General features: G+C 39.1%; 1 protein-coding gene across 5 annotated transcripts in view; it reads right to left on the bottom strand.

Annotated features, from left to right (window-relative positions):
- Positions 1–202: 202 nt before the first annotated feature.
- Positions 203–25,179, bottom strand: part of LOC112215312 (guanine nucleotide-binding protein G(olf) subunit alpha-like) — a 77,807-nt gene continuing 52,830 nt past the window's right edge. For 2 of the 5 annotated variants that reach the window (XM_042298761.1, XM_042298764.1), the window contains exons 7-13: positions 7,873–7,946; positions 7,199–7,257; positions 6,139–6,259; positions 2,314–2,444; positions 2,079–2,162; positions 1,693–1,760; positions 203–1,537 (exon numbers count right to left, since the gene is read on the bottom strand). In XM_042298761.1, coding sequence (XP_042154695.1) covers positions 1,391–1,537; positions 1,693–1,760; positions 2,079–2,162; positions 2,314–2,444; positions 6,139–6,259; positions 7,199–7,257; positions 7,873–7,946 — 684 coding nt within the window. In that variant the 3' untranslated portion in view covers positions 203–1,390. The remainder of the gene's footprint in view (positions 1,538–1,692; positions 1,761–2,078; positions 2,163–2,313; positions 2,445–6,138; positions 6,260–7,198; positions 7,258–7,872; positions 7,947–25,179) is intronic. The other 3 variants (XM_042298763.1, XM_042298765.1, XM_042298762.1) reach the window with 2 other exon arrangements.

Below are 25,179 nucleotides of genomic sequence, written 5' to 3'. Positions count from 1 at the left end.
CATCTCATACACACTTCATATCTAAAAAGTTGCTTCCTACTGTAGTAAAACAACACCAGGTTGCGATTTGGACACGTCAATTGATCTTGTAATGTATTAAAGCTGAGAATCAGAAACAAAAATTGAAATGTTCACCGTCAAAACGAAGGAGGATGAAGGCAATGTCTCTGGCTGCGACCTGGTCACTGCGGTAGGTAAGTGGTTAATTTGCATAATGTATACAGGATTTCCGTGTTTTTTTTTTTTTTTAACCCCTCGCAAATTTTTCCTCCTTTTTTCTACTAAAGAACATTTTCCTTTTTTATAAACCAGAAAAATGTACCTCTACAGAGAGAGAGAGAGAGAGAGAGAGAGAGAGAGAGAGACGCCCTACCTGCAGTCTCTACTGTCAGATAGAGTTTGACATCAAGCTGTACAGCGCAGTCAACAACATACATCAGAGCTCAATTTACAGGTACAGCCATTATCAAGGCACAAAGATCTTCTACAAGTAGTTTTTTTCTCAATAAAGTTGTACAAAATAACATTACATTTTGCAGTCTGTACAAGATAATCAACAAAAACAAATCTATATATATATATATAGATAGAACTCTTGCCCAAGAGGATCTAAGTAAAAAGGACCGTCTGTGGGCAAATCAAAGTGAGTGTGGTATTTCTCTTTCCATCTAGACACGTGGCAGAAAGCTGCTGCTGTTCCTACGGCCAGAGGTGCATAGGACTCAAACTCCCAGCATCCTCCTATTCTCCCACAAGCCCCACCCCCTCTATGCTAAATCTACAGCCTGAAAGCCTCGCTCTCCATCATCCTGCAATAAAATGATACAAAATAAACAAAAAGTGACAGAGTAATAAATATCACGGTGCTACATCATGTGTATACTTCCTTGACGGCATTAAGTTACCTGATACTTCTGCTGCCCACCCCTACATCAAGTACGAGAGAGAGAGAGGTGTTGGGAGGAACCAGCATTCACAGGAGTCCATCAGATCCCTCAACTCTCACACACCCTCATAACAACTTCAGCTGGTCCAGATCAAAACAACAGAAATGACAGAAGAAGAAGACTAGTTTCAAACAAAAACTACAAAAAAAAAGGTCTAAAAAGGCTTAGTGGAATGAACAGAATAAAGGCATTGGAAATAAAAGATGAGGCACACACACAATGTCCCATCCCTGCTTAGACCTACAAAATAAAGTCAAGATGGGCCATAGATAAAAGAACAAAGGAAGGAGAAAAGTAAATAGAAAACAACAACAATGGCAAACAAAATGACAGCATTGTGATGCTTCAGTAGTTCTCCTGGTAACAGGGCCTTGTGTTTTGGGAGTGGAATCAAACTGCGCCGGGATTGGCAGAGTGCTGACTGGATGGTGGGCTGCAACCAATCACAAGAGTTCGTATTGACGCAGGTGCATCCTCTGGATGATGTCTCGGCAGTCGTTGAAGACGCGGCGGATGTTCTCCGTGTCCACGGCGCAGGTGAAGTGGGGGTAGCAGTAGTGTTTGCCGTCGCCGCTTGCCGTGCTGATCCTCTGTGGGGTGGCGGAGAGACACATCCACATTTCACTTTATTTCGTCAATTGACTGAACTGAAATGGAAATGACTCAAACCTTGAAATGGTTGACTCTTAAGTTAACACTAGGAAACAAGGGTCTACAGTCAGTACAGAATGAAAACGGTACGTACAAGGAACTCATCTCGGATGAAAAATTTGGCCCGGGTCACTTTAGGGTCCTCTCCAGGGTCTGGAACGGCTGACCACAAAGAGACATATGTCATCAGAAGAAGGATATCATTAGGACCGGATGTAATCAGTGTAGTGCCTGATGGCAGTGCCTGCAATCAAATGTTTGTATCTCTAACTACTGTTCTCCATGCTCCAAACCATTCTCATTTGACAATGGGAAGAAAAGCATGTTAATGCTATTGTTCACATACTGCAATAGAGTCCCTGGAATATCTATAAGTAATAGTGTCATAAGAGGTGTAAATTAGGTTGATTCCAGGGCCAGCGCAAATGATTCCATTTGATTCACATTTTCAAAAAGTGTGAGTTGCCAAAATGGGTTAACCTTTGAATACATCTTGAGGATCGGTTTGGGAGTCCTTCACTGTGAAGCAACAACAACGAGGCTTCGTTTCTGGAGTGTGTGAACCTTAGGTTAGTACATTTGTTTAATTTATTATGATCCAGTTCATAATATATTTTAAATAATGAACAATTATAAATGCTTATAAATATTGAATATGAGTCAAATCAACAATGATTTAAACAATGGGTTGTTTTCCGTCCATCTTAGTACCCACCTTCAGCCGGTACTGTATAGCGAACATACTCAGGGAAGTAGTCTTCAAGTTTGGATTTCCCTGCTAAGATCTTGTCAGCCAACATGTCCTGCTTGTTCAAGAACAGGATGACTGAAATGGTCCGTAGAAACCTGAAAACAAAGAATGGCGTGACTAGACAGGTATTTAAACAATCACATTTCCTCAGAGTTAGTGGAATGTGAACGGGTGGGTTTCAAAATAAAACCTCTCCATCCAACTCTCATGTTTCTGCTTCTGATTAACACTGACTTCACCACCTTGACTGATTAACACCGATATCACAACATAGTCCGATTAATAATGATTTTACCGCCTTGTCCGATTAACACCGATATCACAACATAGTCCGATTAACGCCGATATCACAACATAGTCCGATTAACACCGATATCACAACATAGTCCGATTAACACCGATATCACAACATAGTCCGATTAACACCGATATCACAACATTGTCCGATTAACACCGATATCACAACATAGTCCGATTAACACCGATATCACAACATTGTCCGATTAACACCGATATCACAACATTGTCCGATTAACACCGATATCACAACATAGTCCGATTAACACCGATATCACAACATTGTCCGATTAACACCGATATCACAACATAGTCCGATTAATAATGATTTTACCATTGTCCGATTAACACCGATATCACAACATTGTCCGATTAACACCGATATCACAACATTAGTCCGATTAACACCGATATCACAACATTGTCCGATTAATATTGATTTCACAACATAGTCCGATTAATATTGATTTTACAACCTTGTCCGATTAACACCGATATCACAACATAGTCCGATTAACGCCGATATCACAACATAGTCCGATTAACACCGATATCACAACATAGTCCGATTAACACCGATATCACAACATTGTCCGATTAACACCGATATCACAACATAGTCCGATTAACACCGATATCACAACATTGTCCGATTAACACCGATATCACAACATTGTCCGATTAACGCCGATATCACAACATTGTCCGATTAACGCCGATATCACACCATTGTCCGATTAACACCGATATCACAACATTGTCCGATTAACACCGATATCACAACATTGTCCGATTAACACCGATATCACAACATAGTCCGATTAATAATGATTTTACCGCCTTGTCCGATTAACACCGATATCACAACATAGTCCGATTAACACCGATATCACAACATTGTCCGATTAACACCGATATCACAACATAGTCCGATTAATAATGATTTTACCGCCTTGTCCGATTAACACCGATATCACAACATAGTCCGATTAACGCCGATATCACAACATAGTCCGATTAACACCGATATCACAACATAGTCCGATTAACACCGATATCACAACATAGTCCGATTAACACCGATATCACAACATTGTCCGATTAACACCGATATCACAACATTGTCCGATTAACACCGATATCACAACATAGTCCGATTAACACCGATATCACAACATTGTCCGATTAACACCGATATCACAACATAGTCCGATTAACACCGATATCACAACATTGTCCGATTAATACTGATTTTACCACCTTGACCGATTAACACCGATATCACAACATTGTCCGATTAACACCGATATCACAACATAGTCCGATTAATAATGGTTTTACCACCTTGTCCGATTAACACCGATATCACAACATTGTCCGATTAACGCCGATATCACAACATTGTCCGATTAATACTGATTTTACCACCTTGACCGATTAACACTAAATGGGAAGCACATTTATATAGTGTTGCAATGTGTTACAGTTGGTTTGAAATGCATTTTCAGTGTATTGAAAATATATTGAAATCGTAACACAATAGAATATATTACTAAATCTGGTGCGAAATGTTCAGTAGGGCAAAATTGGGTTGGGAGAGGGCAGCGAAAGCCAGACGAGGTGACTGTGGACCAGAGGGCAGAGAGGCAGACGAGGTGACTGTGGATCAGAGGGCAGCGAAAGCCAGACGAGGTGACTGTGGACCAGAGGGCAGCGAAAGCCAGACGAGGTGACTGTGGACCAGAGGGCAGAGAGCCAGACGAGGTGACTGTGGACCAGAGGGCAGAGAGCCAGACGAGGTGACTGTGGACCAGAGGGCAGCAAAAGCCAGACGAGGTGAATGTGGACCAGAGGGCAGCGAAAGCCAGACGAGGTGACTGTGGACCAGAGGGCAGAGCCAGACGAGGTGACTGTGGACCAGAGGGCAGAGAGCCAGACGAGGTGACTGTGGACCAGAGGGCAGCGAAAGCCAGATGAGGTGACTGTGGACCAGAGGGCAGCGAAAGCCAGACAAGGTGACTGCGGACCAGAGGGCAGCGAAAGCCAGATGAGGTGACTGTGGACCAGAGGGCAGAGTGCCAGACGAGGTGACTGTGGACCAGAGGGCAGCGAAAGCCAGACGAGGTGACTGTGGACCAGAGGGCAGCGAAAGCCAGACGAGGTGACTGTGGACCAGAGGGCAGCGAAAGCCAGACGAGGTGACTGTGGACCAAAGGGCAGCGAAAGCCAGACGAGGTGACTGTGGACCAGAGGGCAGCGAAAGCCAGACGAGGTGACTGTGGACCAGAGGGCAGCGAAAGCCAGACGAGGTGACTGTGGACCAAAGGGCAGCGAAAGCCAGACGAGGTGACTGTGGACCAGAGGGCAGCGAAAGCCAGACGAGGTGACTGTGGACCAGAGGGCAGCGAAAGCCAGACGAGGTGACTGTGGACCAGAGGGCAGCGAAAGCCAGACGAGGTGACTGTGGACCAGAGGGCAGAGAGCCAGATGAGGTGACTGTGGACCAGAGGGCAGAGAGCCGGACGAGGTGACTGTGGACCAGAAGGCAGCGAGAGCCGGACGAGGTGACTGTGGACCAGAGGGCAGCGAGAGCCAGACGAGGTGACTGTGGATCAGAGGGCAGAGAGCCAGACGAGGTGACTGTGGACCAGAGGGCAGAGAGCCAGACGAGGTGACTGTGGACCAGAGGGCAGAGAGCCAGACGAGGTGACTGTGGACCAGAGGGCAGAGAGCCAGACGAGGTGACTGTGGACCAGAGGGCAGAGAGCCAGACGAGGTGACTGTGGACCAGAGGGCAGAGAGCCAGACAAGGTGACTGTGGACCAGAGGGCAGAGAGCCAGACGAGGTGACTGTGGACCAGAGGGCAGAGAGCCAGACGAGGTGACTGTGGACCAGAGGGCAAAGAGCCAGACGAGGTAACTGTGGACCAGAGGGCAGAGAGCCAGACGAGGTGACTGTGGACCAGAGGGCAGAGAGCCAGACGAGGTGACTGTGGACCAGAGGGCAGAGAGCCAGACAAGGTGACTGTGGACCAGAGGGCAGAGAGCCAGACGAGGTGACTGTGGACCAGAGGGCAGAGAGCCAGACGAGGTGACTGTGGACCAGAGGGCAGAGAGCCAGACGAGGTGACTGTGGACCAGAGGGCAGAGAGCCAGACGAGGTAACTGTGGACCAGAGGGCAGAGAGCCAGACGAGGTGACTGTGGACCAGAGGGCAAAGAGCCAGACGAGGTAACTGTGGACCAGAGGGCAGAGAGCCAGACGAGGTGACTGTGGACCAGAGGGCAGAGAGCCAGACGAGGTGACTGTGGACCAGAGGGCAGAGAGCCAGACAAGGTGACTGTGGACCAGAGGGCAGAGAGCCAGACGAGGTGACTGTGGACCAGAGGGCAGAGAGCCAGACGAGGTGACTGTGGACCAGAGGGCAGAGAGCCAGACAAGGTAATTGTGGACCAGAGGGCAGAGAGCCAGACAAAGTGACTGTGGACCAACCTGTTATTCCAGATGCTCTTGAAGAGATCCAGTGATTCCCGGAGTCTGTTGGTGCTGTTGTCTTCCCTTATGACCATGTTATAACTGCTGCTTGCCGCCACAAAGATGATGGCCGTCACGTCTGAAAGAAATAGGTACACAGTGAAATGAGTTGTCATTTATAATTCACTCATTTATAAAAAATAAAAAAAGGAAAAAAATGTAACCTTTATTTAACCAGACAAGTCAGTTAAGAACAAATTCTTATATACAATGATGGCCAACCCCAGCCAAAACCTAACCAGGACCACGCTGGGCCAGTTGTGCGCCGCCATATGAGACTCCCAATCACAGTTGGTTGTGACACAGCCTGGAATCGAACCAGGGTCTGTAGTGACGCCTCTAGCACTGAGATGCAGTGCCTTAGAACGCTGTGCCACTCGGGAGTGAGTACCAGACGCTGAGACCTTGCAAACCACATCATATAGCATGTAATACTAATGAATCCTGTCCCACCTCAAGACTGTGCTAGCCTGTAAAGCTAAAGCCTGGGCATTATCATATGTGCTAACATGAGTCTTCCAGTTTCAGAAAAGTTTACTTGAAAAGGTTACTCGTTGACCATCATTCACCGAACACCATAGTTACACTCACAACACAACATTGTGGGCAGAGGAACAGCACAGTGGGGTGCAGAACAGCACAGTGGGGAGCAGAACAGCACAGTGGGGAGCAGAACAGCACTGTGGGGAGCAGAACAGCACAGTGGGGAGCAGAACAGCACTGTGGGCAGCAGAACAGCACTGTGGGCAGCAGAACAGCACTGTGGGGAGCAGAACAGCACTGTGGGGAGCAGCACTGTGGGGAGCAGAACAGCACTGTGGGGAGCAGAACAGCACTGTGGGGAACAGCACTGTGGGGAGCAGCACTGTGGGGAGCAGAACAGCACAATAGGGAGCAGAACAGCACAGTGGGGAGCAGAACAGCACTGTGGGGAACAGCACTGTGGGGAGCAGAACAGCACAGTGGGGAGCAGAACAGCACTGTGGGCAGCAGAACCGTACACAGAATCCAAACTCACCGTTAAAGCACTGGATCCATTTTCTCCTCTCGTCTCTCTGGCCGCCTACATCAAACATACTGAGAGAGAGGGACAAACCTGTTAACTTCTGTATGGGCCAATGTGTGGAAGAAGCACATTTAACTCAACCATGTCTTGATCTCAAATCTTGAGAGACAGTCTATTGGACTAGTTTTCTACATGGAGTGATGGTGCTGGAAACAGAGCCCCCTTGTGGGTAAAGTTAACCACAACACTAAACCACTTGGCAGTATGTTGATTTGCCGCGTCATGGTGTTTCAGTGCAGATACTTTCCATTTAGTGTGCATTTGTTAGACAACCAAAATGTTAATTAGCAAAAGGAAGACAAAAAACTCTTCCAAAGAAATGTTGGTGGTTGACTGTAAATGGTATGATACTAATCACATTTGACTTAGCTGCATTTGTATTTTAACAAATTATGTCCATATAACAAACAAAAACCTAACACAAACAGAAGCAAAGCTTTATGCTTTTCATGACAGCCATTTAGAGACAAATTAAAAAACTACCCTAGACGACCACAAGGTGGGGACATTTCCATGACAACAGGAAACCACCATAGCCATGTACATACAGTACATTGTTCATACAGTTAAGACAACAGACAATGCTGTGTAACATTACATCACAATGAATGAAAGGGAACACTTACTGAAAGTTCACTTTGTCGACTTGAAATCTTGTTTCAAAAATACCTGAAGTCAAAACTCGGCAGCGAAGCAAGTCCTGGGGTTCAAAAACAAGAGGGGCACAGAGATGAAGAGATGCACAAAAAGAATAAGCAAAATAGAAAGGAAGAAAGAGAGAATTTGAAAACAAATCAAAAATGGATAAACTCCCATAACTGTGAGGTGAAATACCGCAGTGTGCAGTCATGTTGCCATGAGAAAAGGGTAGCCAGTGGAGCACAAACAACATCGTAAATACAACCAATATTTATGTTGATTTTCCCTTTCATACTTCAACTCCTATCACATTGTTAAAACACTGTACATTGCCAACAATATAACATTTGAAATTAAATGTACTAATGTTTCCCTTGTTTATTTCCCTTTTGTTTATTGTGAATTCCATTTGCTTTGGCAATGTAAACATATGTTTCCCATGCCAATAAAGCCCTTTGAATTCAATTGAATTGAGAGAGAGCGAAAAAGAGTGACGGAACGAGCGAGAGAGAGAAATAAAGAAGAGAGAGAGAAATAAAGAAGAGAGAAAGAGTAACGTTTTCCTACACAGTGGTTCAGATGATGCAGCTAAACAACATTTAACACGTCATTCAGCAGTACATTATAGCTGTCATTCATCAGTACATTAGAGCTGTCATTCATCAGTACATTAGAACTATGTCATTCAGCAGTACATTATAGCTGTCATTCATCAGTACATTAGAGCTGTCATTCATCAGTACATTAGAGCTATGTCATTCATCAGTACATTAGAGCTGTCATTCATCAGTACATTAGAGGTTTGTCATTCATCAGTACATTAGAGCTGTCATTCATCAGTACATTAGAGCTATGTCATTCATCAGCACATTACAGCTATGTCATTCATCAGTTTTTAGAGCTGTCATTCATCAGTACATTCGAGCTGTCATTCATCAGTACATTAGAGCTGTCATTCATCAGTACATTAGAACTATGTCATTCATCAGTACATTAGAGCTGTCATTCATCAGTACATTAGAGCTGTCATTCATCAGTATATTAGAGCTATGTCATTCATCAGTACATTAGAGCTATGTCGTTCATCAGTAAATTAGAGCTGTCATTCATCAGTACATTAGAGCTAAGTCATTCATCAGTACATTAGAGCTGTCATTCATCAGTACATTAGAGCTATGTCATTCATCAGTACATTAGAGCTGTCATTCATCAGTACATTAGCGGTTTGTCATTCATCAGTACATTAGAGCTGTCATTCATCAGTACATTAGAGCTATGTCATTCATCAGTACATTAGAGCTGTCATTCATCAGTACATTAGAGCTGTCATTCATCAGTACATTAGAACTATGTCATTCATCAGCACATTAGAGCTGTCATTCATCAGTACATTAGAGCTGTCATTCATCAGTACATTAGAGCTGTCATTCATCAGTACATTAGAGCTGTCATTCATCAGTACATTAGAACTATGTCATTCAGCAGTACATTAGAGCTGTCATTCATCAGTACATTAGAGCTATGTCATTCATCAGTACATTAGAGCTGTCATTCATCAGTACATTAGAGCTGTCATTCATCAGTACATTAGAGCTGTCATTCATCAGTACATTAGAGCTGTCATTCATCAGTACATTAGAGCTGTCATTCATCAGTACATTAGAACTATGTCATTCATCAGTACATTAGAGCTGTCATTCATCAGTACATTAGAGCTATGTCATTCATCAGTACATTAGAGCTGTCATTCATCAGTACATTAGAGCTGTCATTCATCAGTACATTAGACCTGTCATTCATCAGTACATTACAACTATGTCATTCATCAGTACATTAGAGCTATGTCATTCATCAGTACATTAGAGCTATGTCATTCATCAGCACATTAGAGCTATGTCATTCATCAATACATTAGAGCTATGTAATTCATCAGTACATGAGAGCTATGTCATTCATCAGTACATTAGAGCTATGTCATTCATCAGTACATTAGAGCTATGTCATTCATAAGCACATTAGAGCTGTCATTCATCAGTACATTAGAGCTGTCATTCATCAGTACATTAGAGCTGTCATTCATCAGTACATTAGAGCTGTCATTCATCAGTACATTAGAGCTGTCATTCATCAGTACATTAGAGCTGTCATTCATCAGTACATTAGAACTATGTCATTCATCAGTACATTAGAGCTGTCATTCATCAGTACATTAGAGCTGTTATTCATCAGTACATTAGAGCTGTCATTCATCAGTACATTACAACTATGTCATTCATCAGTACATTAGAGCTATGTCATTCATCAGCACATTAGAGCTATGTCATTCATCAGTACATTAGAGCTATGTAATTCATCAGTACATGAGAGCTATGTCATTCATCAGTACATTAGAGCTATGTCATTCATCAGTACATTAGAGCTATGTCATTCATCAGCACATTAGAGCTATGTCATTCATCAGTACATTAGAGCTATGTCATTCATCAGTACATTAGAGCTGTCATTCATCAGTACATTAGAGCTGTCATTCATCAGTACATTAGAGCTGTCATTCATCAGTACATTAGAGCTATGTCATTCATCAGTACATTAGAGCTGTCATTCATCAGTACATTAGAGCTATGTCATTCATCAGCTATGTCATTCATCAGTACATTAGAGCTGTCATTCATCAGTACATTAGAGCTGTCATTCATCAATAGATTAGAGCTGTCATTCATCAGTACATTAGAGCTATGTCATTCATCAGTACATTAGAGCTATGTCATTCATCAGCACATTAGAGCTATGTCATTCATCAGTACATTAGATCGATGTCATTCATCAGTACATTAGAGCTGTCATTCATCAGTACATTAGAGCTATGTCATTCATCAGTACATTAGAGCTATGTCATTCATCAGTACATTAGAGTTATGTCATTCATCAGTACATTAGAGCTATGTCATTCATCAGCACATTAGAGCTATGTCATTCATCAGTACATTAGAGCTGTCATTCATCAGTACATTAGAGCTGTCATTCATCAGTACATTAGAGCTATGTCATTCATCAGTACATTAGAGCTATGTCATTCATCAGTACATTAGAGCTGTGTCATTCATCAGTACATTAGAACTATGTCATTCATCAGCACATTAGAGCTATGTCATTCATCAGTACATTAGAGCTATGTCATTCATCAGTACATTAGAGCTATGTCATTCATCAGCACATTAGAGCTATGTCATTCATCAGTACATTAGAGCTGTCATTCATCAGTACATTAGAGCTGTCATTCATCAGTACATTAGAGCTGTCATTCATCAATACATTAGAGCTGTCATTCATCAGTACATTAGAGCTATGTCATTCATCAGTACATTAGAGCTATGTCATTCATCAGCACATTAGAGCTATGTCATTCATCAGTACATTAGAGCGATGTCATTCATCAGTACATTAGAGCTGTCATTCATCAGTACATTAGAACTATGTCATTCATCAGTACATTAGAGCTGTCATTCATCAGTACATTAGAGCTATGTCATTCATCAGTACATTAGAGCTATGTCATTCATCAGTACATTAGAGCTATGTCATTCATCAGTACATTAGAGCTGTCATTCATCAGTACATTAGAGCTATGTCATTCATCAGTACATTAGAGCTGTCATTCATCAGTACATTAGAGCTGTCATTCATCAGTACATTAGAGCTGTCATTGATCAGTACATTAGAGCTGTCATTCATCAGTACATTAGAGCTGTCATTCATCAGTACATTAGAGCTGTCATTCATCAGTACATTAGAGCTGTCATTGATCAGTACATTAGAGCTGTCATTGATCAGTACATTAGAACTATGTCATTCATCAGTACATTAGAGCTATGTAATTCATCAGTACATTAGAGCTGTCATTCATCAGTACAATAGAGCTATGTCATTCATCAGTACATTAGAACTGTCATTCATCAGTACATTAGAGCTGTCATTCATCAGTACATTAGAGCTATGTCATTCATCAGTACATTAGAGCTGTCATTCATCAGTACATTAGAGCTACGTCATTCATCAGTACATTAGAGCTGTCATTCATCAGTACATTAGAGCTGTCATTCATCAGTACATTAGAACTATGTCATTCATCAGTACATTAGAGCTGTCATTCATCAGTACATTAGAGCTATGTCATTCATCAGCACATTAGAGCTATGTCATTCATCAGTACATTAGAGCTATGTCATTCATCAGTACATTAGAGCTGTCATTCATCAGTACATTAGAGCTGTCATTCATCAGTACATTAGAGCTGGCATTCATCAGTACATTAGAGCTGTCATTCATCAGTACATTAGAGCTGTCATTCATCAGTACATTAGAGCTATGTCATTCATCAGTACATTAGAGCTGTCATTCATCAGTACATTAGAGGTTTGTCATTCATCAGTACATTAGAGCTATCATTCATCAGTACATTAGAGCTATGTCATTCATCAGTACATTAGAGCTGTCATTCATCAGTACATTAGAGCTATGTCATTCATCAGCTATGTCATTCATCAGTACATTAGAGCTGTCATTCATCAGTACATTAGAGCTGTCATTCATCAGTACATTAGAGCTGTCATTCATCAGTACATTAGAGCTATGTCATTCATCAGTACATTAGAGCTATGTCATTCATCAGCACATTAGAGCTATGTCATTCATCAGTACATTAGATCGATGTCATTCATCAGTACATTAGAGCTGTCATTCATCAGTACATTAGAGCTATGTCATTCATCAGTACATTAGAGCTATGTCATTCATCAGTACATTAGAGCTGTCATTCATCAGTACATTAGAGCTGTCATTCATCAGTACATTAGAGCTGTCATTGATCAGTACATTAGAGCTGTCATTGATCAGTACATTAGAACTATGTCATTCATCAGTACATTAGAGCTATGTAATTCATCAGTACATTAGAGCTGTCATTCATCAGTACAATAGAGCTATGTCATTCATCAGTACATTAGAACTGTCATTCATCAGTACATTAGAGCTGTCATTCATCAGTACATTAGAGCTATGTCATTCATCAGTACAATAGAGCTATGTCATTCATCAGTACATTAGAACTGTCATTCATCAGTACATTAGAGCTGTCATTCATCAGTACATTAGAGCTATGTCATTCATCAGTACATTAGAGCTGTCATTCATCAGTACATTAGAGCTGTCATTCATCAGTACAATAGAGCTATGTCATTCATCAGTACATTAGAACTGTCATTCATCAGTACATTAGAGCTGTCATTCATCAGTACATTAGAGCTATGTCATTCATCAGTACATTAGAGCTGTCATTCATCAGCACATTAGAGCTATGTCATTCATCAGTACATTAGATCGATGTCATTCATCAGTACATTAGAGCTGTCATTCATCAGTACATTAGAGCTATGTCATTCATCAGTACATTAGAGCTGTCATTCATCAGTACATTAGAACTATGTCATTCATTAGTACATTAGAGCTGTCATTCATCAGTACATTAGAGCTATGTCATTCATCAGTACATTAGAGCTGTCATTCATCAGTACATTAGAGGTTTGTCATTCATCAGTACATTAGAGCTGTCATTCATCAGTACATTAGAGCTATGTCATTCATCAGCACATTACAGCTATGTCATTCATCAGTACATTAGAGCTGTCATTCATCAGTTTTTAGAGCTGTCATTCATCAGTACATTCGAGCTGTCATTCATCAGTACATTAGAGCTGTCATTCATCAGTACATTAGAGCTATGTCATTCATCAGTACATTAGAGCTGTCATTCATCAGTACATTAGAGTCATTCATGTCATTCATCAGTATATTAGAGCTATGTCATTCATCAGTACATTAGAGCTATGTCATTCATCAGTACATTAGAGCTATGTCATTCATCAGCACATTACAGCTATGTCATTCATCAGTACATTAGAGCTGTCATTCATCAGTACATTAGAGCTGTCATTCATCAGTACATTAGAGCTGTCATTCATCAGTACATTAGAGCTGTCATTCATCAGTACATTAGAGCTGTCATTCATCAGTACATTAGAGCTGTCATTCATCAGTACATTAGAGCTGTCATTCATCAGTACATTAGAGCTATGTCATTCATCAGTACATTAGAGCTGTCATTCATCAGTACATTAGCGGTTTGTCATTCATCAGTACATTAGAGCTGTCATTCATCAGTACATTAGAGCTATGTCATTCATCAGTACATTAGAGCTATGTCATTCATCAGTACATTAGAGCTATGTCATTCATCAGCACATTACAGCTATGTCATTCATCAGTACATTAGAGCTGTCATTCATCAGTACATTAGAGATGTCATTCATCAGTACATTAGAGCTGTCATTCATCAGTACATTAGAACTATGTCATTCATTAGTACATTAGAGCTGTCATTCATCAGTACATTAGAGCTATGTCATTCATCAGTACATTAGAGCTATGTCATTCATCAGCACATTAGAGCTATGTCATTCATCAGTACATTACAGCTGTCATTCATCAGTACATTAGAGATGTCATTCATCAGTACATTAGAGCTGTCATTCATCAGTACATTAGAACTATGTCATTCATCAGTACATTAGAGCTGTCATTCATCAGTACATTTGAACTATGTCATTCATCAGTACATTATAGGCTGTCATTCATCAGTACATTAGAACTATGTCATTCATCAGTATATTAGAGCTATGTCATTCATCAGTACATTAGAGCTGTCATTCATCAGTACATTAGAGCTGTCATTCATCAGTACATTAGAGCTATGTCATTCATCAGTACATTAGAGCTGTCATTCATCAGTACATTAGAGATGTCATTCATCAGTATATTAGAGCTATGTCATTCATCAGTACATTAGAGCTATGTCATTCATCAGTACATTAGAGCTATGTCATTCATCAGTACATTAGAGCTATGTCATTCATCAGTACATTAGAGCTGTCATTCATCAGTACATTAGAGATGTCATTCATCAGTACATTAGAGCTGTCATTCATCAGTACATTAGAACTATGTCATTCATCAGTACATTAGAGCTGTCATTCATCAGTACATTAGAGCTGTCATTCATCAGTACATTAGAGCTGTCATTCATCAGTACATTAGAGATGTCATTCATCAGTACATTAGAGCTGTCATTCATCAGCACATTAGAGCTATGTCATTCATCAGTACATTAGAGCTGTCATTCATCAGTACATTAGAGATGTCATTCATCAGTACATTAGAGCTATGTCATTCATCAGTACATTAGAGCTGTCATTCATCAGTACATTAGAACTATGTCATTCATCAGTACATTAGAGCTGTCATTCATCAGTACATTAGAACTGTCATTCATCAGTACATTAGAGCTGTCATTCATCAGTACATTAGAACTATGTCATTCATCAGTACATTAGAGCTGTCATTCATCAGTACATTACAGATATGTCATTCATCAGTACATTAGAGCTGTCATTCATCAGTTTTTAGAGCTGTCATTCATCAGTACATTCATTAGAGCTGTCATTCACCAGTACATTAGAGCTATGTCATTCATCAGTACATTAGAGATGTCATTCATCAGTACATTAGAGATGTCATTCATCAGTACATTAGAGCTGTCATTCATCAGTACATTAGAACTGTCATTCATCAGTACATTAGAGCTATGTCATTCATCAGTACATTAGAGCTGTCATTCATCAGTACATTACAGCTATGTCATTCATCAGTACATTAGAGCTATGTCATTCATCAGCACATTACAGCTATGTCATTCATCAGTACATTAGAGCTGTCATTCATCAGTTTTTAGAGCTGTCATTCATCAGTACATTCAAGCTGTCATTCATCAGTACATTCGAGCTGTCATTCATCAGTACATTAGAGCTATGTCATTCATCAGTACATTAGAGCTATGTCATTCATCAGTACATTAGAGATGTCATTCATCAGTATATTAGAGCTATGTCATTCATCAGCACATTACAGCTCTGTCATTCATCAGTACATTAGAGCTGTCATTCATCAGTACATTAGAGATGTCATTCATCAGTACATTAGAGCTGTCATTCATCAGTACATTAGAACTATGTCATTCATCAGTACATTAGAGCTGTCATTCATCAGTACATTAGAACTATGTCATTCATCAGTACATTAGAGCTGTCATTCATCAGTACATTAGAGCTATGTCATTCATCAGTACATTAGAGCTGTCATTCATCAGTACATTAGAGCTATGTCATTCATCAGTACATTAGAGCTGTCATTCATCAGTACATTAGAGCTATGTCATTCATCAGTACATTAGAGCTGTCATTCATCAGTACATTAGAGCTATGTCATTCATCAGTACATTAGAGCTGTCATTCATCAGTACATTAGAGCTATGTCATTCATCAGTACATTAGAGCTATGTCATTCATCAGTACATTAGAGCTGTCATTCATCAGTACATTAGAACTATGTCATTCATCAGTACATTAGAGCTGTCATTCATCAGTACATTACAGCTATGTCATTCATCAGTACATTAGAGCTGTCATTCATCAGTTTTTAGAGCTGTCATTCATCAGTACATTCGAGCTGTCATTCATCAGTACATTAGAGCTGTCATTCACCAGTACATTAGAGCTATGTCATTCATCAGTACATTAGAGCTGTCATTCATCAGTACAGTAGAGATGTCATTCATCAGTACATTAGAGCTGTCATTCATCAGTACATTAGAACTGTCATTCATCAGTACATTAGAGCTGTCATTCATCAGTACATTAGAACTATGTCATTCATCAGTACATTAGAGCTGTCATTCATCAGTACATTAGAACTATGTCATTCATCAGTACATTAGAGCTGTCATTCATCAGTACATTACAGCTATGTCATTCATCAGTACATTAGAGCTATGTCATTCATCAGTACATTAGAGCTATGTCATTCATCAGCACATTACAGCTATGTCATTCATCAGTACATTAGAGCTGTCATTCATCAGTTTTTAGAGCTGTCATTCATCAGTACATTCGAGCTGTCATTCATCAGTACATTCGAGCTGTCATTCATCAGTACATTAGAGCTATGTCATTCATCAGTACATTAGAGCTATGTCATTCATCAGTACATTAGAGCTGTCATTCATCAGTTTTTAGAGCTGTCATTCATCAGTACATTAGAGCTGTCATTCATCAGTACATTAGAGATGTCATTCATCAGTACATTAGAGCTGTCATTCATCAGTACATTAGAACTATGTCATTCATCAGTACATTAGAGCTGTCATTCATCAGTACATTAGAACTATGTCATTCATCAGTACATTAGAGCTATGTCATTCATCAGCACATTACAGCTATGTCATTCATCAGTACATTAGAGCTGTCATTCATCAGTACATTAGAACTATGTCATTCATCAGTACATTAGAGCTGTCATTCATCAGTACATTAGAGCTATGTCATTCATCAGTACATTAGAGCTGTCATTCATCAGTACATTAGAGCTATGTCATTCATCAGCACATTACAGCTATGTCATTCATCAGTACATTAGAGCTGTCATTCATCAGTTTTTATAGCTGTCATTCATCAGTACATTAGAGCTATGTCATTCATCAGTACATTAGAGCTGTCATTCATCAGTACATTAGAGATGTCATTCATCAGTACATTAGAGCTGTCATTCATCAGTACATTAGAACTATGTCATTCATCAGTACATTAGAACTATGTCATTCATCAGTATATTAGAGCTATGTCATTCATCAGTACATTAGAGCTGTCATTCATCAGTACATTAGAGCTAAGTCATTCATCAGTACATTAGAGCTGTCATTCATCAGTACATTAGAGCTATGTCATTCATCAGTACATTAGAGCTGTCATTCATCAGTACATTAGCGGTTTGTCATTCATCAGTACATTAGAGCTGTCATTCATCAGTACATTAGAGCTATGTCATTCATCAGTACATTAGAGCTATGTCATTCATCAGTACATTAGAGCTATGTCATTCATCAGTACATTAGAGCTATGTCATTCATCAGTACATTAGAGCTGTCATTCATCAGTTTTTAGAGCTATGTCATTCATCAGTACATTAGAGCTGTCATTCATCAGTACATTAGAGCTGTCATTCATCAGTACATTAGAGCTATGTCATTCATCAGTACATTAGAGCTGTCATTCATCAGTACATTAGAGATGTCATTCATCAGTATATTAGAGCTATGTCATTCATCAGTACATTAGAGCTATGTCATTCATCAGTACATTAGAGCTGTCATTCATCAGTACATTAGAGCTGTCATTCATCAGTACATTAGCAGTTTGTCATTCATCAGTACATTAGAGCTGTCATTCATCAGCACATTAGAGCTATGTCATTCATCAGTACATTAGAGCTATGTCATTCATCAGCACATTACAGCTATGTCATTCATCAGTACATTAGAGCTGTCATTCATCAGTTTTTAGAGCTGTCATTCATCAGTACATTCGAGCTGTCATTCATCAGTACATTAGAGCTGTCATTCATCAGTACATTAGAGCTGTCATTCATCAGTACATTAGAGCTGTCATTCATCAGTACATTAGAGATGTCATTCATCAGTATATTAGAGCTATGTCATTCATCAGTACATTAGAGCTATGTCATTCATCAGTACATTAGAGCTGTCATTCATCAGTACATTAGAGCTATGTCATTCATCAGTACATTAGAGCTATGTCATTCATCAGTACATTAGAGCTATGTCATTCATCAGTACATTAGAGTCATTCATGTCATTCATCAGTACATTAGAGCTGTCATTCATCAGTACATTAGAACTATGTCATTCATCAGTACATTAGAGCTGTCATTCATCAGTACATTAGAACTATGTCATTCATCAGTACAGCTATGTCATTCATCAGTACATTAGAGCTGTCATTCATCAGTACATTAGAGCTATGTCATTCATCAGTACATTAGAGCTGTCATTCATCAGTACATTAGAGATGTCATTCATCAGTACATTAGAGCTGTCATTCATCAGTACATTAGAGCTGTCATTCATCAGTACATTAGAGCTGTCATTCATCAGTACATTCATCAGTACATTAGAGCTGTCATTCATCAGTACATTAGAGCTATGTCATTCATCAGTACATTAGAGCTGTCATTCATCAGTACATTACAGCTATGTCATTCATCAGTACATTAGAGCTATGTCATTCATCAGTACATTAGAGCTATGTCATTCATCAGCACATTACAGCTATGTCATTCATCAGTACATTAGAGCTGTCATTCATCAGTTTTTAGAGCTGTCATTCATCAGTACATTAGAGCTGTCATTCATCAGTACATTAGAGATGTCATTCATCAGTACATTAGAGCTGTCATTCATCAGTACATTAGAACTATGTCATTCATCAGTACATTAGAGCTGTCATTCATCAGTTTTTAGAGCTGTCATTCATCAGTACATTAGAGCTGTCATTCATCAGTACATTAGAGCTGTCATTCATCAGTACATTAGAGCTGTCATTCATCAGTACATTAGAGATGTCATTCATCAGTATATTAGAGCTATGTCATTCATCAGTACATTAGAGCTATGTCATTCATCAGTACATTAGAGCTATGTCATTCATCAGTACATTAGAGCTGTCATTCATCAGTACATTAGAGCTATGTCATTCATCAGTACATTAGAGCTATGTCATTCATCAGTACATTAGAGCTATGTCATTCATCAGTACATTAGAGATGTCATTCATCAGTACATTAGAGCTGTCATTCATCAGTACATTAGAACTATGTCATTCATCAGTACATTAGAGCTGTCATTCATCAGTACATTAGAGCTATGTCATTCATCAGTACATTAGAGCTATGTCATTCATCAGTACATTAGAGCTGTCATTCATCAGTACATCAGAAGCTATGTCATTCATCAGTACATTAGAGATGTCATTCATCAGTACATTAGAGATGTCATTCATCAGTACATTAGAGCTGTCATTCATCAGTACATTAGAACTGTCATTCATCAGTACATTAGAGCTGTCATTCATCAGAACTATGTCATTCATCAGTACATTAGAGCTGTCATTCATCAGTACATTAGAACTATGTCATTCATCAGTACATTAGAGCTGTCATTCATCAGTACATTAGAGCTATGTCATTCATCAGTACATTAGAGCTATGTCATTCATCAGTACATTAGAGCTATGTCATTCATCAGCACATTACAGCTATGTCATTCATCAGTACATTAGAGCTGTCATTCATCAGTTTTAGAGCTGTCATTCATCAGTACATTAGAGCTGTCATTCATCAGTACATTAGAGCTGTCATTCATCAGTACATTAGAGCTATGTCATTCATCAGTACATTAGAGCTATGTCATTCATCAGTACATTAGAGCTGTCATTCATCAGTTTTTAGAGCTGTCATTCATCAGTACATTAGAGCTGTCATTCATCAGTACATTAGAGATGTCATTCATCAGTACATTAGAGCTGTCATTCATCAGTACATTAGACTATGTCATTCATCAGTACATTAGAGCTGTCATTCATCAGTACATTAGAGCTATGTCATTCATCAGTACATTAGAGCTATGTCATTCATCAGTACATTAGAGCTGTCATTCATCAGAACTATGTCATTCATCAGTACATTAGAGCTGTCATTCATCAGTACATTAGAGCTATGTCATTCATCAGTACATTAGAGCTGTCATTCATCAGTACATTAGAGCTATGTCATTCATCAGTACATTAGAGCTATGTCATTCATCAGTACATTAGAGCTGTCATTCATCAGTACATTAGAGCTATGTCATTCATCAGTACATTAGAGCTGTCATTCATCAGTACATTAGAGATGTCATTCATCAGTACATTAGAGCTGTCATTCATCAGTACATTAGAACTATGTCATTCATCAGTACATTAGAGCTATGTCATTCATCAGTACATTAGAGCTATGTCATTCATCAGTACATTAGAGCTGTCATTCATCAGTACATTAGAGCTATGTCATTCATCAGTACATTAGAGCTGTCATTCATCAGTACATTAGAGCTATGTCATTCATCAGTCATTAGAGCTGTCATTTCAGTACATTAGCGGTTTGTCATTCATCAGTACATTAGAGCTGTCATTCATCAGTACATTAGAGCTATGTCATTCATCAGTACATTAGAGCTATGTCATTCATCAGTACATTAGAGCTGTCATTCATCAGTACATTAGAGCTATGTCATTCATCAGTACATTAGAGCTATGTCATTCATCAGTACATTAGAGCTATGTCATTCATCAGTACATTAGAGCTATGTCATTCATCAGTACATTAGAGTCATTCATCAGTTTTTAGAGCTGTCATTCATCAGTACATTAGAGCTGTCATTCATCAGTACATTAGAGCTGTCATTCATCAGTACATTAGAGCTATGTCATTCATCAGCACATTACAGCTATGTCATTCATCAGTACATTAGAGCTGTCATTCATCAGTTTTTAGAGCTGTCATTCATCAGTACATACGAGCTGTCATTCATCAGTACATTAGAGCTGTCATTCATCAGTACATTAGAGCTATGTCATTCATCAGTACATTAGAGCTGTCATTCATCAGTACATTAGAGATGTCATTCATCAGTATATTAGAGCTATGTCATTCATCAGTACATTAGAGCTATGTCATTCATCAGTACATTAGAGCTGTCATTCATCAGTACATTAGAGCTATGTCATTCATCAGTACATTAGAGCTATGTCATTCATCAGTACATTAGAGCTATGTCATTCATCAGTACATTAGAGATGTCATTCATCAGTACATTAGAGCTGTCATTCATCAGTACATTAGAACTATGTCATTCATCAGTACATTAGAGCTGTCATTCATCAGTACATTAGAACTATGTCATTCATCAGTACATTAGAACTATGTCATTCATCAGTACATTAGAGCTGTCATTCATCAGTACATTAGAACTATGTCATTCATCAGTACATTAGAGCTGTCATTCATCAGTACATTAGAGATGTCATTCATCAGTACATTAGAGCTGTCATTCATCAGTACATTAGAACTGTCATTCATCAGTACATTAGAGCTGTCATTCATCAGTACATTAGAGCTATGTCATTCATCAGTACATTAGAGCTGTCATTCATCAGTACATTAGAACTATGTCATTCATCAGTACATTAGAGCTGTCATTCATCAGTACATTAGAGCTATGTCATTCATCAGTACATTAGAGCTATGTCATTCATCAGTACATTAGAGCTATGTCATTCATCAGCACATTAGAGCTATGTCATTCATCAGTACATTAGAGCTGTCATTCATCAGTACATTAGAGCTGTCATTCATCAGTACATTCGAGCTGTCATTCATCAGTACATTAGAGCTGTCATTCATCAGTACATTAGAGCTATGTCATTCATCAGTACATTAGAGCTATGTCATTCATCAGTACATTAGAGCTGTCATTCATCAGTTTTTAGAGCTGTCATTCATCAGTACATTAGAGCTGTCATTCATCAGTACATTAGAGATGTCATTCATCAGTACATTAGAGCTGTCATTCATCAGTACATTAGAACTATGTCATTCATCAGTACATTAGAGCTGTCATTCATCAGTACATTAGAGCTATGTCATTCATCAGCACATTACAGCTATGTCATTCATCAGTACATTAGAGCTGTCATTCATCAGAACTATGTCATTCATCAGTACATTAGAACTATGTCATTCATCAGTATATTAGAGCTATGTCATTCATCAGTACATTAGAGCTGTCATTCATCAGTACATTAGAGCTATGTCATTCATCAGTACATTAGAGCTATGTCATTCATCAGTACATTAGAGCTGTCATTCATCAGTTTTATAGCTATGTCATTCATCAGTACATTAGAGCTGTCATTCATCAGTACATTAGAGATGTCATTCATCAGTACATTAGAGCTGTCATTCATCAGTACATTAGAACTATGTCATTCATCAGTACATTAGAACTATGTCATTCATCAGTATATTAGAGCTATGTCATTCATCAGTACATTAGAGCTGTCATTCATCAGTACATTAGAGCTAAGTCATTCATCAGTACATTAGAGCTGTCATTCATCAGTACATTAGAGCTATGTCATTCATCAGTACATTAGAGCTGTCATTCATCAGTACATTAGCGGTTTGTCATTCATCAGTACATTAGAGCTGTCATTCATCAGTACATTAGAGCTATGTCATTCATCAGTACATTAGAGCTATGTCATTCATCAGTACATTAGAGCTATGTCATTCATCAGCACATTACAGCTATGTCATTCATCAGTACATTAGAGCTGTCATTCATCAGTTTTTAGAGCTGTCATTCATCAGTACATTCGAGCTGTCATTCATCAGTACATTAGAGCTGTCATTCATCAGTACATTAGAGCTATGTCATTCATCAGTACATTAGAGCTGTCATTCATCAGTACATTAGAGATGTCATTCATCAGTACATTAGAGCTATGTCATTCATCAGTACATTAGAGCTATGTCATTCATCAGTACATTAGAGCTATGTCATTCATCAGCACATTAGAGCTATGTCATTCATCAGTACATTACAGCTGTCATTCATCAGTACATTAGAGATGTCATTCATCAGTACATTAGAGCTGTCATTCATCAGTACATTAGAACTATGTCATTCATCAGTACATTAGAGCTGTCATTCATCAGTACATTAGAGCTGTCATTCATCAGTACATTAGAGCTGTCATTCATCAGTACATTAGAGATGTCATTCATCAGTACATTAGAGCTGTCATTCATCAGCACATTAGAGCTATGTCATTCATCAGTACATTAGAGCTGTCATTCATCAGTACATTAGAGCTATGTCATTCATCAGTACATTAGAGCTGTCATTCATCAGTACATTAGAGCTAAGTCATTCATCAGTACATCAGAGCTGTCATTCATCAGTACATTAGAGCTATGTCATTCATCAGTACATTAGAGCTGTCATTCATCAGTACATTAGAGCTATGTCATTCATCAGTACATTAGAACTATGTCATTCATCAGTACATTAGAGCTGTCATTCATCAGTACATTAGAACTATGTCATTCATCAGTACATTAGAGCTGTCATTCATCAGTACATTAGAGCTATGTCATTCATCAGTACATTAGAGCTGTCATTCATCAGTACATTAGAGCTATGTCATTCATCAGTACATTAGAGCTGTCATTCATCAGTACATTAGAACTATGTCATTCATCAGTACATTAGAGCTGTCATTCATCAGTACATTAGATCGATGTCATTCATCAGTACATTAGAGCTGTCATTCATCAGTACATTAGAGCTATGTCATTCATCAGCACATTAGAGCTATGTCATTCATCAGTACATTAGAGCTGTCATTCATCAGTACATTAGAGCTGTCATTCATCAGTACATTAGAGCTATGTCATTCATCAGTACATTAGAGCTGTCATTCATCAGTACATTAGAGCTATGTCATTCATCAGTACATTAGAACTATGTCATTCATCAGTACATTAGAGCTGTCATTCATCAGTACATTAGAACTATGTCATTCATCAGTACATTAGAGCTGTCATTCATCAGTACATTAGAACTATGTCATTCATCAGTACATTAGAGCTGTCATTCATCAGTACATTACAGCTATGTCATTCATCAGTACATTAGAGCTATGTCATTCATCAGTACATTAGAGCTATGTCATTCATCAGCACATTACAGCTATGTCATTCATCAGGACATTAGAGCTGTCATTCATCAGTACATTCGAGCTGTCATTCATCAGTACATTCGAGCTGTCATTCATCAGTACATTAGAGCTATGTCATTCATCAGTACATTAGAGCTATGTCATTCATCAGTACATTAGAGCTGTCATTCATCCGTTTTTAGAGCTGTCATTCATCAGTACATTAGAGCTGTCATTCATCAGTACATTAGAGCTATGTCATTCATCAGTACATTAGAGCTGTCATTCATCAGTACATTAGAGCTATGTCATTCATCAGTACATTAGAGCTGTCATTCATCAGTACATTAGAGCTATGTCATTCATCAGTACATTAGAGCTATGTCATTCATCAGTACATTAGAGCTATGTCATTCATCAGTACATTAGAGCTGTCATTCATCAGTACATTAGAGCTATGTCATTCATCAGTACATTAGAGCTGTCATTCATCAGTACATTAGAGCTATGTCA

The sequence above is a fragment of the Oncorhynchus tshawytscha genome, linkage group LG16 (assembly GCF_018296145.1).
Source record: "Oncorhynchus tshawytscha isolate Ot180627B linkage group LG16, Otsh_v2.0, whole genome shotgun sequence".
NCBI classification, from domain to species: domain Eukaryota; kingdom Metazoa; phylum Chordata; class Actinopteri; order Salmoniformes; family Salmonidae; genus Oncorhynchus; species Oncorhynchus tshawytscha.
This window is presented reverse-complemented; position numbering and strand designations above follow the sequence as displayed.